Raw genomic sequence first — 17,238 nt, 5'->3', positions numbered from 1 at the left:
TTCCAAACCCTAGTGAGATACCTCACTGTCTGCTGTCTACAAAGGGGTTATATGTCTTGCTAACTTCAAATCTTCTAAAAATATGAACTGAAACACTCACAGAACAGAAACTCACTCACAGCAGTGATTTTTAATTTTGATGAAATGTAATTACAAAAACTATAGTCAGCCCATTATCTTGAATGAAAATTCGATGCGATTGTTGCAATGCATTTACTAGAGCCTAAATGAAACGAGTGTTGCTTGTATGTTTTGATAGTGGCAGCACAACCCTCACGGTCACAGGAACCAATCTGCTAACCATTCAGGAACCTAAAGTCAGAGCCAAATATGGAGGAGTGGAGACCACAAACGTGAGTTCCCGACCAGCTGTCCTTCTCCTCTCTGCCCCCACCATCATTACGGACAGCCTGTTGTTTATGTGATACTACTTCTGCGACATAATGTCTGGATGTTCCTCTCCAGGTTTGTATGGTGGTGAATGAATCTGTGATGACTTGCTTGGCTCCCGGCATCATCTACACTAAACGTCAGGCTCCAGAGAGTGGAGTTCACCCGGATGAGTTCGGCTTCATCCTGGACCATGTATCCGCCCTCCTCATCCTCAATGGAACTCCTTTCACATACTATCCTAACCCAACCTTTGACCCTCTTGGGAATGCTGGGATTCTGGAGGTCAAACCAGGATCACCCATCATCTTGAAGGCATGACCTTTGTCATAATCTCATCATCAATAATTGACATTTTTCCCTGTTGCATTTGGGTTAATTTAATGTCCTAGTCATTTCTCGCTCTGAAATCAGATACTTTTTTTTGGCACAATGACAAATTCAAAAATGACAAAAAAAGATTTGTTGGCCTATTTTTCATGTGCAGATCTTCTTTTGTCATTTTTATTCAAATTTATTCAATCATCTGATTTGGACTAGTGTCTGGCGCTACGCTTTTCCGTAAATATTTAAATATTTTTCAAGAAAATAACCAGTATTATGATTTTAATAATTCTAAAAAATAATGTCACATACTGTGACACACGTGTGTGTGTGTGTGTCTAAAAAATCAGGCTTTAAATGTTTTATATAATGCAAGTTTTCAGAAGATTCAAATTATCCACATCAAATGAAAAATGAAACTGCTCACTCTTTTTGATTAATTGAATTTTCTGTGCCATCATCTGTAAACAGGGCAAGAACCTCATCCCTCCTGCTCCCGGTAACGCCCGGCTGAATTACAGCGTGATGATTGGAGAAACGCCCTGTCTGTTAACAGTCTCTGAATCTCAGCTGCTCTGCGATTCACCAGATCTGACCGGAGAACAGCGAGTAATGGTGAGGATCCTGCTACCATGACATTTTCCCATCATGCATTATGAAAACCTAATCTATAACGAGCCTCTCTTGCTGGCGGTGAGCAAAACATGCTCACCTCTCAATGCGCTGACTGAGAATTTACGACTCTGTGGTTATTGTATATCAACCAATAAAGGTGGAAGAAAATGAATGGATGGCCATAAGATGGTGAAAAAGCTGAATGTTTGGTTTGCATGGTCTCAGGCATTTTGCATCTTATTTAATCAATCTCATTATAAGCCACTGCTGCATGGGCATCTTTTACCTTAATGCTAAAACAGAAAACATAAAGGTCAACTGGAAGTGGCTCGCCGTACATTAAGTACTTATTAGGATTATAGGGCGAGCTGATACAAGCAATTTCCCACGTAATCTGGCTATCTGCTCTCCTGGCAGCTCAAACAATTATTACAAACAGGAGACAGGAATCCTTCATAACCTTCATGAGCCCTGACATATGCTTAGAGAGAGCATTTGAGACAAGTTCAGCCCCTTTATTGATAATAACAGCTTTCATTAGTGGTTGCTCAGGAAATCATCACTATTATTATTGCTCATTTTTGCCGTTAGTCATTTTAACAAACCCCTAACCCTACGTATTAAACTTTAGCATGTAGCTCATTCTGCACGAACACATGAATAATGTTCTCAAATCATGTGGCTTTTTAATTAGAGGTGTCAATTTATTTGCATCAATAATCTACATATATATATAAAATCATGAATCAAATCGATTTGCTGCTAACCCAAAGATTCACACCTCTGAACTACTGTACATAGCAGCTCATAGCACACAATATCATGCCTTGACATTTGCATAGGTATCTAGTTTTATTTGATTTTATTAAATCACTTGATTTCCTGAAAGCAAACTTTGTCAGAGTAATTACTTTCAGAACTGATCAATAGCATCTCAACTGATCAATTCTAATAAAATCCAGGAGTCTCTTAGCTGTGGAATGAACTGGTGAAACCATATAAGGTATCTCGATATAAGGTACTCATGCACATAATTCGGTCCAACACCCTCCGTTTGATTGATTAGCATGAGATCTGTGGAAACAAAGAGTACGTGCTGTATATCAAAGAGCTGATTATTCAGTTAAGTTCTAGTTTGTGAATCCATAATGTGGAGAACACCCATAGAAAAGGGAAAAAAAAGAGTGTGAGAGAGAGAGAGAGAGAGAGACATAGTGGGATTGAGAGTGCCGGGATCACTCAACTAATATTTACATTTATGCATTTGGCAGACACTTTTATCCAAAGCGACTTACATTTCATTTCAAGGTACACATTTACATTCTTATCAGTTCATGCTTTCCCTGGGAATCAAACCCATGACCTTGGTGTTGCAAGCGGCAACGCTCTTCTGTTTGAGCTACAGGAAAGCTAATGACTAATGACTTGACACATATCGACAGCGCTCCAGGATTCACTTTGTTCCTCTCTATCACCAAGTTTCAATAATTCATGCAGCCACGCAGAGCCCGAGCGATCGCGAAAAGGTGAAACTCGTTAGGACAGATGGCTGGATGCCACGTTTAATTGGTCCTCGAATATTGCAAGGCTGAGCTCCCGGTACCACGCCTCAGTCGGACCCGAATCTCTAACTAGACCTCTATTACCTGCTGATTTGTGCCTAATTGCCTTCAACACCTGTGCCAAAGTGACTTTTTGAAGTAATTTAATGTGGATTAGTGGTCACGGTGTCTAACGGAGGCGGCAAGCGATTGTTCTCTCACCGCAGGGTGAGGAACGCGACGTGAACGTGTCAAACAAGTGCATAATTCTGTGGTAATTCTAATTGCAAGCTGATTTCATTCAAGAAGAAACAGTGTGAGTGCCCTCAGCCAATCAAAAGCCCTCATTATGACCCACCAAAGTCGGCAGGGTGGTTAGATTGAAGGGCCTGTGCTCAACCTGTTACCCCATCTGGGCTCACAATAAGGACTGGCCGATGGCCTGGGGCCAGCGTGAATGATTAGAATTGTCACTGGCCCAATTGGTTTGTGAGGGGGCCAGTGAAAATTTTGGTAGGGCAAGTTAAAATGTGAACCACTGGACTGACTGGGCAAGTAGAACAAATCCTTAGCATTGAGCCCTGCACCATACTTTGACTTCTAATAGTTTCTTTTGTCTGTGCATGTAGATTCTCGTGGGCGGCTTGGAATATTCTCCCGGAACGCTTCACATCTATTCCGACAGCACTCTCACGCTTCCCGCCATCATCGGGATTGGAGCGGGCGGAGGCGTCCTCCTCATCGCCATCATCGCTGTGCTCATCGCCTACAAGCGCAAGACGCGGGATGCCGACCGCACACTCAAACGCCTGCAGTTGCAGATGGACAATCTGGAGTCCCGTGTCGCGCTGGAGTGCAAGGAAGGTAGGATTTTTGGTTACTTTAGCATCTGCGCTGCCTATAGCCTGTGCCAAGTTGTTTCTGACAGGTGTGTAGAGTGTTTTAATTAGCTACTAATGGTTTTAACCCGTAGGATAAATCAAATGGAGCTGTGATGTATTATTTTATTGTGCGCGAGGTGTCCCGTGGGCCCCTGGCATGCAGTTGTGTTGAGAACGGGAGCGAGTCGGAGGCGCTCTCACACTGCAGTAGCCTGGATTCTTGCAGAGTTTGATGCAGTCTTTGTGGAAGGATTGAACTGGGTCATGACGTCATACTGGCCTCATCCTTTGATTCCGGTTTTATTCACAGCTTTAAAAGGATCTGTAGCTCAGGCAGACATGGTGCGGTGTTATTTATGCATTTGTTAAAAGAATGCCATGAGATACTGGAATATATCCAACTTTTCTTTTTATGCAATTTTGTTTTGTTTTTAAATCATTATTGTGTCATATGTCAGTAGGCATACTTTCCCAGAGAGGCGACTGAAACTGTTGAAACTCACGTATTAGTAGAGCTTTTTTTTACCAATAAAAAACCTTATATAAAGGTTACGTGTATCACTACTAATACGTGATACTAATACATGAGTTTCAACAAGGTTTATATATATATATATATATATATATATATATAGACATGTATTTTGTATATAACTTTTTTTATATACATATGTTTTGTACATAGTTTTATAATATACAATATTTGAAATAAATTATAATATATTTTTAAATGAACACTTACTTGCATAGTATTCAACTGCTGTGGAAGTAAATGTAAATTAAGAACAGACAATTGTATTGTGCACTAAAACTCAATTACAGAAAAATGACTTCAGTTTTCATGCTTTCAATCAGTAATGGATAATTTAATCTCGCAGGCCTGATTCCGTGATGGATGTAAAAACTGCCCAATTAGACAGGAAAAGAGTCTCTGATCAACATCAACAAAACAACCAGCTGCACTGAAAAGTTACAAAGGACATTTTTGTTTAGTTGATTTGAACTCTTCAATATATTTAAATAGTTCTTTGTCATGAAGTTCTTAAATGTCAGGAGATTCACACAAAATAGCAGTTTCTGCTATTGGTGCCAATGCCACTAATCTCAAAATATGGTCAAACATCCCCTAGTATATCTGTCTGTCAAAGCGTATGAGGTGTTCTTCAGTCTGATGGATGCATATCTCTGTTCTTTATTCTCAGCATTCGCTGAGCTGCAGACAGACATCCAAGAGCTGACGAACGACATGGACGGAGTGAAGATCCCTTTCCTGGAGTATCGCACCTACACCATGAGAGTGATGTTCCCTGGCATCGAAGAACACCCGGTTCTAAAGGAGCTGGACGTAAGGGAACTTTTAAAACATCCTGGTTCAATTTCTCTGTCCCCATGTGCCTTCTGTCACTCGCAAGTGCCAATAAGTAGGTTGCCACAACTCATAGACCATTTTCTTTTAATCCTTCTGCCAAAAAAAGAAAGCAAAAAAAAACCTAGATGTGCTTTAAAAAGATCCCCTAAGCTCTGAAGCTACGGTACTGCTGTCTCAGTAGTGAGCTTCAGAGCGAACGCCCCTCTTTCAGCATGCTTTTTAATTAAAACCTCAGGCAGAATGAAATCAGCAGCCCTGCAAGGCCCTGGTGGAATAGCCGTCTAGAGACGTGCCTTACCAATTTTTTTTTGAAAATAGTCGGCAAAGAACAATTAAATCTCACCGCAGCTGAGCTTTTTTCCAAGTATGCATTCAGGCAACAATTGTTGTTGCACATGTTTCTCTCATCTCCTTCCTGTCTGCCTTTTCCATTTCTGTTTTTGTTCTCCTGCTTTTTCTTTCGTTTAATCAAATGCTCCCTCTCCTCTCAGTCTCCAGCTAATGTGGAGAAGTCTCTGCGCTTGTTCAGTCAACTGCTGCACAACAAGATGTTCCTGCTGACCTTCATCCACACGCTGGAGGCTCAAAGGTCCTTCTCCATGCGGGATCGTGGCAATGTGGCCTCCCTCCTCATGGCGGCGCTGCAGGGACGGATGGAGTACGCCACTGTGGTTCTCAAACAGCTTCTGGCCGACCTGATCGAAAAGAACCTGGAGAATCGTAACCACCCCAAACTGCTGCTTAGACGGTAAGAGGTGGTAACTGCCTCGTATTGTGGAACATGACCATTCAAATATCCTCCAAAGTTACTTGAGGATTCATCATCACATTTGTGAAAAAATGATATGCACTTAGCAACCACTCCTCATCATATCATTATCAAATGACCACTCACATAGCAACGCCTTAGCAACCCTCAGAACACCTTAGCAACTTCATAGCAACACCCCAGCAACCACCTAGAACACTTTAGCAACCACATAGCAGCATGATAAAACCACTCAGAACACCCTAACATAGTAAGGCCATATTAATCCCCCAGAACATCTTAGCAAACACCTAACAATGTCCTAGAAACCCCCTAGAACACCTTAGTATTTGCATAGCAACACCTTAGCAACCACAGGCCATATTAATCTCCCAGAACATCTTAGCAAACACCTAACAATGTCCTAGAAACCCCCTAGAACACCTTAGTAACTGCATAGCAACACCCTAGCAACCACCTTGAACACTTTAACAACCACTTAGTAGCATGGTAAACCCACTCAGAACACCCTGACATAGTAAGGCCCTATCAATCCCCCAGAATTTTTTGGCAAACACCTAGCAATTCCATCAAAAACACCTTAGTAACTGCATAGCAATGACCTAGAACAACCAGAATAGCTTAGCAACTACATAGCAGCGCCCTAAGAACTCCCCAGAACATCTTAGCAACCACCTTACAATGCCCTGGCAACCCCATACCACATAGCAATTCCCTAGCAACCCACTAGAACTCCTTAGCAACTGCATAGCAACAACCTAACAACCACATAGCAGCATGATAAAAACCACTCAGAACACCCTAACATAGTAAGGCCCTATCAATCCACCAGAAAATCTTAGAAAACACCTAGCAATGCCCTAGCAACCCCTAGAACACCTTAGCAACTGCATAGCAATGCCCTAGAAAACAGCCAGAACACCATAGAAACTACATAGCAGTGCCCATAACAACCCCCAGAACATCTTAGCAACCACCTGACAATGCCCTGAAAACCCCCAGAACCCTTTAACAATTGCATAGCAATGCTCTAGCAACCTCCCATAATATCATAGCAACTGCATAGTAATGCCCTAGCAACCATTCATAACACATTATACCACTTAAGTAGCCACATAGCAGCATGCAAAAAACACCCAGAAAAAATTATCAACAGCATAGTAAGGCCCTACCAATGCCGCAGGATACCTTAGCAACTGCATAGCAACGGCCTAGCAGCCACCAAGAATACATTAGCAACCACCTAGCATTGCCCGAACAATGAACTAGAACACTTTAGGAACCACATAGCAGCATGGTAGAACCACTCAGAACACCGTAACAACCACCTAGCAATGCCTTAGCAACCATTTAGAACACCCTAGCAACCACACAGCATCATCTGCATTTATGTATTGCTTTGTCTTTGCAGGACTGAATCTGTGGCTGAGAAGATGCTCACCAACTGGTTCACGTTCCTCCTGCACCGCTTCCTTAAGGTTTGTGACCCGTTTTCTACCATTAACATTCAATACATTTTAATAATGTGCTATGTGAAGTCCTACATGAAATTGAGCCAACAACCTCAAACTTCTCTCTGGCTAACTAGCATCTTGTTTGCCACAAGATTTTGTCGCGCTGACGTTTTTGACAGGCTGACTCATCGCAAAGCCTGCTAATAAATCTCGCTAAAGCCTACGCTCCAGATAGCGACTCAGGAATGCCACGGCTTCCACCCAACCCTGAAATCAGGCCTGTCAAGGTCAAGGTCGTGAGGGCTCTCGCTCAATCCCACATCCTGTCAGGTGTTCCAGAGTTCACCAAGATGGCCGCTGTATTAAGCTAAAGCTGATTGAGATGGCTATTAGCGCTAACATCGGGCCCTTTGTGCATTCAGGGCTGGAATTGCCCTGTGGAATGTAGCGCTGGCCGGCCGCCTAATATCTTTACGTCCCATAAGTGCAGATGTTAAAGTGTTTTGGCCACCATACAGGCCTCTAGAAGTAATTACCATGAATTGCCTCCTCGATACGGCTCTATTGCACTGCCTGGATGTGTACTTGTAATGCATTTCATGTATATTGTGAGCCAAGGCATCCACATCTGTTGAATACTGTATATTTATGTTGTTTACATTATCACATTACCAATTTGTTTTGAGGGATCACTGTAACGTTAGCGTCATATAGAACGTATAAATGTTCTGCTTAAAGGATTAATTCATCCAGGAATTAAATGTCATTTTTTCATTTCTCCTCATATCGTTCCAAACATGTATGACTTTTTTATTTATTACAGGGAAGGGAACACAAGGGGATGTTTAGACTGGCCAAGCTAGTTTTGCTGGGTCTCCTAGCCTGACCAGCTGAAAAGTGCCTCTAAAACCTCGAGAAATCCAGGCTGACCAGGCTGAGAGACCAGCTAGAACTACTGGAGCAAAACATCAACTCAAAAGGAGAAATCATATAATGAAAACATAGTGACCAAGGACTGTCAAGATACAAGACAATACAATACAATAAAAAAAAAAAAATTATAAAATAAAATATAATGAATAAATTATATTTACTGGAACTGGGGACCAGCATAAACCAGCAAACTGTAGCTTGGATGATTTTTATTTTATTAATTTTTTTAGCAAAGTTGGGTGACACCAACATTTTTGTTGTTATTTTCTAAGTCATCTGGACTATTTTATTGTATTTTCTGTTTATTAAATTTTTTTATATTTAATTTGATATATTTTATTTTATTATGTTATTTTATTTAAATTTATTTTATGAGCTTGACAGTCCATTGTCCCTGTATGCTTTCGTTTTATGATTTCTCCTTTAGAGTTTCTCAAAAGAAAGTCATGCAGGTTTGGTACGACATGAGGGTATCAAAACGATGACATCGTTTTCATTTTGGCGTTAACCAACTCTCCAAGGGTAATCTAAATATTTGTTAACAGACTTTTAGGGCTTCCTCTTGTGCTGTCAGTTCATGTCATCTGCATTTACGCTGCATACGCTAAACTGCGTGAATTCAACGTTCAAACGTGTCCGTTAGCGAGTGAATCCTGGCACGGATCCCGTGACGCACAGCTGTTGTGTCATAACAGGGTCTAACAGCCAGACTATGAAAAGCAGATGGAGCCAGAAATAAAAAGATGCGGATTTGATGTATATATTAGGACTAAATGCATTTGACATAGAGTTCGAAGGCTGGTTGTTTAGAATTACTTGCTGTTAGGCGTGCAATGGATGCTGGGTAACCCTCTCCGTCTGCCTTAGAAGAGTGTGATTCAGGATGTCATGCTGTAATTAATAATGTCAAGCTGATCTCGCCTAAGAACTAAATAATAGCCTCCCCTCAGTATAGCTGTTTAGTCATCAAACGTTTTTAAGTGGGTAATTGGAGACTTCTCCACACTTCACAAATGCCATCTGAAAAGAACCGTGATTGGCCACGTCTCTCCTTCTCACGGCCGCGCTTTCTTTCTCTGCACGCTCACCGTCTTATTTCTCTCTTCTTCTTTCTTTTTTGCTTTTGGTCAGAATGTCTTTTTTTGTCTCTCCTTTTCATTGCGTTTTCCTCTGTATTTAAAGGTGCAATTATGCATTTTCGAAGTGCGTGGAAAATTACAGCTCGCTGTGATTTTATTGAATTGATGGTCTGTGGTATTTTGCACAGGATGTTCTTTAGTGTGTTCTTTAAAGGTAAAAGGTTTTAAAGGAGGCATAATGGAAAACAAGATTTTCTTGCTCTTTTGGAAATTAAAGCACTGAAGTACTAAATAGACTAGAATAGGGCTGCACGATATTGGAAAAAAATGACATTGCGATATTTACTTTTTCTGTGATTATGAAGAATGTTCACCAGATGATTTGAATAGCTATATATGGAAAATAATTATTCTTTCTAGAATGAGTGAGGTGATTTTGTCATAGAGATATCGAGTTTATTTCAATATATCGTGCAGCCTTAGGCAAGGCAAGGCACTTTTATTTCTAGAGCACATTTAAAACAGCCACTGGTGACCAAAGTGTTGTACAATCTAACACATAAATACATAGACTCACAGGAACACACACAAATTCCTAAAATTACATTGAACCAAAAGCCAGAGAGGGAAAAATAAGCCTTCAGTGAGGATTTAAAGTTATCAACATTGGAAGACAGCCTTATGTGTTCTGGCAAATCATTCCACAGACGCGGAGCAGCAGCAGAAAAGGCACGATCACCCTTTAACTTCAAGCGGGACGTTGTGTGAGAATCCATTAACCAGAATGCATTGTTTAGCCAATCGTAACAGATGTCATTTACTTTACATAAAAAAGTCTTAAAACACAGCTGCAAAAACAGCATGTTTAATTCTGTGGGTCAGTGAGAGAGTGGAAAAGGATCATGAACTGTAAACCTTTGGAGCAAGAAACCTTGACTAACATTATAAGTGGACTTTTGGGAGTAAATAAAATGTAACGAAAGTGTATATTATGACCTCTTTCTCTCCCTCTATGCAGGAGTGTGCTGGCGAGCCTCTGTTTATGCTCTACTGTGCTATAAAACAGCAGATGGAAAAAGGTCCCATAGATGCCATCACAGGAGAGGCCAGATACTCCCTGAGCGAAGACAAGCTCATCCGACAGCAAATCGACTACAAGCAGCTGGTCAGTGTCCCCATGGTGACGCTCTCTAATGTATCCCATAATCCCTCTTCCTGTCTCCCAGCACCCCCAGCCTCATTTAAGAGAACAAGTGTTTGATTTCAGCTCAAAATATACATTTGAAAAAGACCTAAATGCTTACAAATGTTTTACCTTTTCAGATGGTCCCAGCTAGAAATTAAATCTATTAATACTAATACTTAAATTAGTATTACTAATACACACTTTACTATGTCTTCTACAAAACTTCTATTTTGGTACAAAGAACATATATATTCATATTTAATATTATAATATTAGTCAATACATCTGAATGAAATATCATATGACAATATCAATATTTGTAGACTATATCATCATGACAATGGCTGCTATTTTTATATTTCATATGTTATGATGGTATTCTGTCCGTATTTGCAAGACTAATGCAAGATCCAGTATTTTTTTATTTTTATGAAACGGGTTCTGTTCCAGCATTCTCTTGAATATATATATATATATATATATATATATATATATATATATATATATATATATATATATATATAAACAGTCAATATATCTAAAGAAAGAACAGAGCCTCTGCTTTTATACATAATTTAAATCATCATTCATTATTTTTTTATCAGTCTTGTTTATCAAAAACAATTTTGAACAAAAACTTTTTTGTCAGAGACTTCATCCAGATCGGATTCAGAACGATGATCAAAACATAGATGGAGTTGGTGGAGTCCATCCACACCCCTAAAGCTTCACAGTCCTACACCTCTTTATGAGTTCAACATCAGCCAGTTTGGATTTATATGCTTTTGAAAGTTTGGTGATCATGTTGACGAACTTGTGCATAAACAATTTATATCCACTCCTGGGCTGTGTTCGAAATCACCCCCTATACCCTCATTCTCTATTCCCTACATTTGTCCACTAATATACTCCACTTGGAGGCATGAATGAATGAGTGAGTGAATTCGGACGCTTTTGCATAGTTTGTGCTTGCTGTTTAATTATCATTTGCAACTCAGCAAACTATCAGCTCCAGTAGTAATTAAAAGATTTATCTTGAACTCTGTCATTGAAACTAGCATGAATAAACCTTAATTAAACAATTTAACAATCAATTAAAAATAAATGTATACCTGTATTATATTACGCTGTAGCCACGTTGGACCAGTGATGTGGAAAAACAGATGGATGTATGATTCAGCTGCGGGCCTCATCTTCTAGTCAGACGCTGGAATTCATTCGGCACACAACTCTCACAGTGCATTATGGGATTGAATGAGTGCACTCGATAATGCCCACTATGGCTTCTGACACCACTACAAATGGCTGTTCCCTCATATAGTGCTCTATTTAAGGGTATAGGGGCGATTTCAAACACAGACGTGGTTTACTCTGATTTTCTTTTCGCTTGTTTTTGGATCTGGAGATCCATCAGCCCTTTAGTCCCTTCTGAGATAAAACCGACTTAAAAGCTCAAATGCCAATCAGACTGATGATATCAGGCCAGGCAGAGTAAGTTATAAAATGACTTTGAGAGCAGGGTTTGTCAGAGGTGCAATAACAGGGGACAGAGGTTGAGAAAAAACAAAGAATGATCTGATATGCGTCTCGCCTCCCTTCATCTGACCTGATCAGAGCCTGTAATGACTGAAACAAATCTGAGAATTTATCATGGCATTCATAAAACAAACCCAAAGCTCAACAGACAGCCAGGAAATACAGCGGCTGATTTCAACTCTCTATCTCACATACACAAACACGACTACACAAAAAGAGCATATTTACTGTCTGTCTGTGCCGACGGAGATCTGTGCATTGATTTTAAATGGAACAATACGAGTCGACCAATGAATGAGCTTTAATCTATGGCTCCTCAGTGGTAGTTACAGCTATAGGACAGCTCATCAATTCCACAGTATTCAGGATAGATCAGCTTAAGGGAATCGATATGTAGCTCAGTTATTCAGCTGTCTTAGCTGTCAACCCTAAAGTGAGGCCCCTAGGGGCCATCAGAAAAGGTCAGGCTCACCTGTGACACAGCGTGTATATTGAGATGTTCATTAGGAGTGTAAATATTTGCTCTTGTTTCAACACATTTTGAATTATAAATCAGATTGTCCCAGTTCTGAATGCTGATTGGTCAGTTGAAGTTCAGCTTTGCGTATTGGCTAATTGGCTAATCCACCTCATTCTTACATTTAGATTATCTTTGCCATCATCTCTAGCACACATTAGTGATGACTAAATTCACTTGTAGCTTTTAAAACATTTTATTTCTTACAGTTATTAATTCTATACAATTTGTATTATTTATATTTATTTTTTTAGACTAAATCAGATTATTATCATATATAATTATTAACCGTAGTAGTAATGTGTGAATAATAAACTTTATTATTTATTTATTTATTTATTTGAGTATCAGCCAGAATTTTCATATTGATGCCGTCATAGTAATTATAACTAATTCTATTACATTCTGTAATCAATTTATTCCATTTTCATTGGCAGATCAAGGCATCAGTCAATAAATTTGTATATCCCTTAAAATGTATTTAAATGTCATTGGTAGTTGATATATCAAAAGTTGTTTTAAAAAAATTATTTATGCATAAGATTACATTTCTATAGAATATTTCATTGGCATTTGAGGTCTTAAGTCTGTTTTGTCTCAGATGGGACTAAAGGGCCGATGGGACACTGATTAAAACTAGGATCTAAATCATTACCCGGTTACATTTAAATAAATAAAAAGATACTGGATCTTGCATTGATCTTGCAAATGCGGACAGAATACCATCATAAAATATGGAATATAAGCATGACAGCAATTGTCATGACAATATAGCCGCTGGAATATTGCAGTATGAGATTTCATAAAATGTTTTCATAAAATGTTGTATGTTCTTTGTGCCAAAATTGGTGTGAAAAGACTAAGTATTAGCAATACTACGGTAAGTAATAATATTAATAATATAATTTCTAGCTAAAAACATCTGAAAAGGTAAAACATTGTGTTTTGATACAGTATTACTCTTCCTTTAACCATTAATGGCTCAGCTAGGTGATGAAATGTGGATGTGTGAACGTGCTAAAGGACACTAAAGTCACCTTTACACACTCTCTCATCTTCACACACACAGCCAGAGACGAGAACTGATCTTCATGTTAAGCTTTTGTAAAACCCTCATTTCCTCCAAGCTCCTATTCTCAACCCAATCCGGTTCCTAAACCAGCGTCGGGTGTCCTAAATATAGCTGCGCTCCGTCTCTGGGAGAATTCCGTAATTTACTGTGTAATTGGGTTTTAATCACAAACCTCTCGCGTGTGAGCCGCGGCTGGAGGGAGGAATTGCCGTGAGCTAATGATCAGCGAGTAGCCGTGATTACGGATGCTCAGTCGCGCACCAGTGCCAGCTGCATTGTTTTAATCACACGATTTACGCTGGCCATGCGCACAAAAGGTCTTCTCATTCATTTATATGGACTGTTGTCGCGGTGTGAACAGAGATATATCAAAGCATCGGCTTCATAATAAACGCTCGGCTCTTTAATGCAACTCAACTGCTATTTATAAAGCTGTTATTTGTATGTGTTACTCACTTGGTAAGTGCTGAGGGCTGTTATTTTATGAATCTCGTTTCACTTATGCTACTGGCTGCATAAATGAGCTGATGCACACATTCCACAGCTTCTTCTTTTACTAATGCTATATGGCTGCATGAAAGTTTTATAGCTTTATTAAGGTTTTACCATACTAATTATGGTACAAAAATGAAATGCATTCATACACTAAAAGATTCATTCATACACTAAAAGAAGTAGCAAAAGCACCATGGTGTTACCATGTTTTATTAGGACATTGTGCTATGGTTATCCCATGGTTTGCTTTTTTTATGATTAATTTCCTGAGCGTTTAGAAATAAGCTAGAAACAGTATGTCAAATTCTGTACATTTGAACATATTTGTTCATTCATTTATTTATTTACACAGCATTGGTTGAGTACATTGTTTTGGTCAGGTTGCTTAAAACAAACAGATTAATATTTTGTTAGCAAGACAGAGACATTGTTTACACTTTTCATGGATATCGACCTATAAAGTTGTGTCTGCATGCATATTAAATGGATGGGAGAAAGTATTTTAATATCAAAAAGATTATACATTTCAGCTTGAAGTATCTTTTACCTTCAGAAATGCCATATGAATCCTTGTTTGTGGTCGGATCAATCACTTCTAGCTGTTTGTTTTTATCGATCTGTGACCGTTTTATCAAAACCCGCGCGTTTCACATATTCTGAATACCGCTTTGCAGGCGGATAAATATTTCACCATTGACATAACAGTTAAAGTTGAGATGGCTATTATGATAAATCAAGCTGAAGCATGAAACAGGATCTCGATCAATCTTTGATAGGCTGGCAGAGCCGGGCCAGAGCGAGCTTCAGTCTCCCACTGTGTATAATAAAATGTGTCTTGACCTTTCTGCACCCTCATAAGTCCATGTGTATGTTAGAGTGTGCGGTCTGCATATTAGATTTTAATGGAGACATGTTTTTGTGTTTTTGCTGGTCATCTTGTCAATCAATATTGTCATGTTTTCTTTTGTTGTTAAATATTGTTCTGTATCTGTGTGTTGCTCTCTCAGACGCTCATGTGTATTCCTCCGGAGGGAGAGGCCGGTACAGAAATCCCTGTTAAGGTGCTAAACTGTGACACGATCACTCAGGTGAAGGACAAGCTGCTAGATGCCGTGTACAAGGGCATCCCGTACTCTCAGCGCCCGCAGGCCGACGACATGGACCTGGGTAATAACTGAGGATTATTAGGATCATATAGATCATGTAATGTTAATTCTATCTATCTATCTATCTATCTATCTATCTATCTATCTATCTATCTATCTATCGTTCAACCGATCTATCTATTGTTCTATCTGTGTATCGTTTTATCTATCGTTCAATGAATCTATCATTTTATCTATCATTCAATGAATCTATCTATCATTTTATCTATCATTCAATCTATCATTCTGTCTATCTATCGTTCTGTCTGTCTATATATCTATCATTCTATCCATCTGTCTGCCTGCCCTGTCTATCTATCGTTCAATCGATCTATCGTTCAATCTATCTATCTATCTATCTGTCTGTCCCTATCTATCTGTCGTTCAATCGATCTATCTATCTATTGTTCTATCTATCGCTCCATCTATCTGTCTATCTATCATTTTATCTATCGTTCAATCAATCTATCTATCGTTCAATCTATCTATCTCTATCGTTCAATCGATCTATCTATCTATTGTTCTGTCTATCTATCGTTCAATCTATCTATCATTCTATCTATCTATCTATCTATCTATCGCATGTTGACTAAAACGTTGACTATCTATCATTCTATCCATCTGTCTGCCTGCCCTATCTATCTATCGTTCAATCTATCTATCATTCAATCGATCTATCGTTCAATCTATCTATCTGTCTCTCCCTATCTATCTATCGTTCAATCGATCTATCTATTGTTCTGTCTATCTATCTATCGTTTAATCTATCATTCTATCTGTCTATCTATCATTCTATCTATTAATCAATCTATCCATCTATCGTTCAATCTATCTATCTCTATCGTTCATTCGATCTATCTATTGTTCTGTCTGTCTATCGTTCAATCTATCTATCTATCTATCTATCTATCTATCTATCGCATGTTGACTACCTTCGACACTTCAGAAACATCATCATCCCAGACTAATGCGTTCATTGTCCTCCTACAGAATGGCGACAGGGTCGACTGACCAGAATCATCCTCCAGGATGAAGACGTCACCACAAAGATCGAGAGCGACTGGAAGAGACTGAACACACTGGCTCACTACCAGGTTGAACAACATTTCCTGGCAGCTGCTCCGTTATGTTATGCAAATTTACCGATGCTTGTCACGTGCTGTACAAAAAATGGAGATGCTTTTTTTATAGTTCTCATTTTCCATCTTAGGTGACAGATGGGTCTTTGGTGGCGTTGGTTCAGAAGCAAGTATCCGCTTACAACATCGCCAACTCCTTCACGTTCACTCGCTCTCTCAGTCGATACGGTAAGCCACACTCAGATCGCTTTACGCCACATGATCCTCAGCTTTAGCCATGTTTGTTTAATATATCACGGATTCTTTCAGCCTTTTGTGTAGCGCCACATGCAGCATGTTTGACTCAAATGGGAATTTAAGATCTTTTCACCAACCATTCTTGGCTGAAGTCAGTTTGTTTGAGCTCTTCAGTGAAAAAAAACTTGTGAGCTGCCTAGCTAAACAGCAGTCTTGGATACCTTAGACATGTCTGAAATCAGTCACATACTGGAAGAGGATCCATTTCAGCCATAATGATGTTTATGTAGACATCTACCCTTCTAGACAGTAAATGTTGATTCGGCTCACTAGGTTTTGAGAGACAGCCATTAAAAAGATAAATATTATGATTCAGAGACAATAAGTTTAGATGTACAGGCTAAGATATGTAAAAGCAATGCATTAAGAAGTGCATTTGCTAATTTGGATTCAATGGCGTTGTGGTGTAGAGAGCCTCCTGAGGACGTCTAGCAGTCCAGACAGCCTGCGTTCCAGGGCTCCCATGATCACCCCTGACCAGGAGACGGGCACCAAACTCTGGCACCTGGTGAAGAACCACGAGCACGCAGACCAGCGGGAGGGAGACCGCGGGAGC

At 39.5% G+C, this 17,238-nt stretch overlaps 1 protein-coding gene across 1 annotated transcript in view; it reads left to right on the top strand.

Annotated features, from left to right (window-relative positions):
- plxna3 (plexin A3) overlaps nt 1–17,238 on the top strand; it is a 179,726-nt gene that overhangs the window by 155,433 nt on the left and 7,055 nt on the right. Inside the window, exons 17-28 of the mRNA XM_082189123.1 lie at nt 260–353; nt 466–705; nt 1,186–1,329; nt 3,500–3,734; nt 4,954–5,096; nt 5,612–5,868; nt 7,301–7,367; nt 10,374–10,520; nt 15,169–15,328; nt 16,297–16,400; nt 16,517–16,613; nt 17,093–17,238. The exon at nt 17,093–17,238 is cut by the window's right edge and continues 45 nt beyond it. Coding sequence (XP_082045249.1) covers nt 260–353; nt 466–705; nt 1,186–1,329; nt 3,500–3,734; nt 4,954–5,096; nt 5,612–5,868; nt 7,301–7,367; nt 10,374–10,520; nt 15,169–15,328; nt 16,297–16,400; nt 16,517–16,613; nt 17,093–17,238 — 1,834 coding nt within the window. The remainder of the gene's footprint in view (nt 1–259; nt 354–465; nt 706–1,185; nt 1,330–3,499; nt 3,735–4,953; nt 5,097–5,611; nt 5,869–7,300; nt 7,368–10,373; nt 10,521–15,168; nt 15,329–16,296; nt 16,401–16,516; nt 16,614–17,092) is intronic.

Source organism: Leuciscus leuciscus (genome assembly GCF_965113295.1).
Source record: "Leuciscus leuciscus genome assembly, chromosome: 13".
NCBI lineage: Eukaryota > Metazoa > Chordata > Actinopteri > Cypriniformes > Leuciscidae > Leuciscus > Leuciscus leuciscus.
The sequence above is the reverse complement of the archived record's forward strand: the minus strand, read 5'-3'. Positions and strand labels throughout refer to the sequence as shown.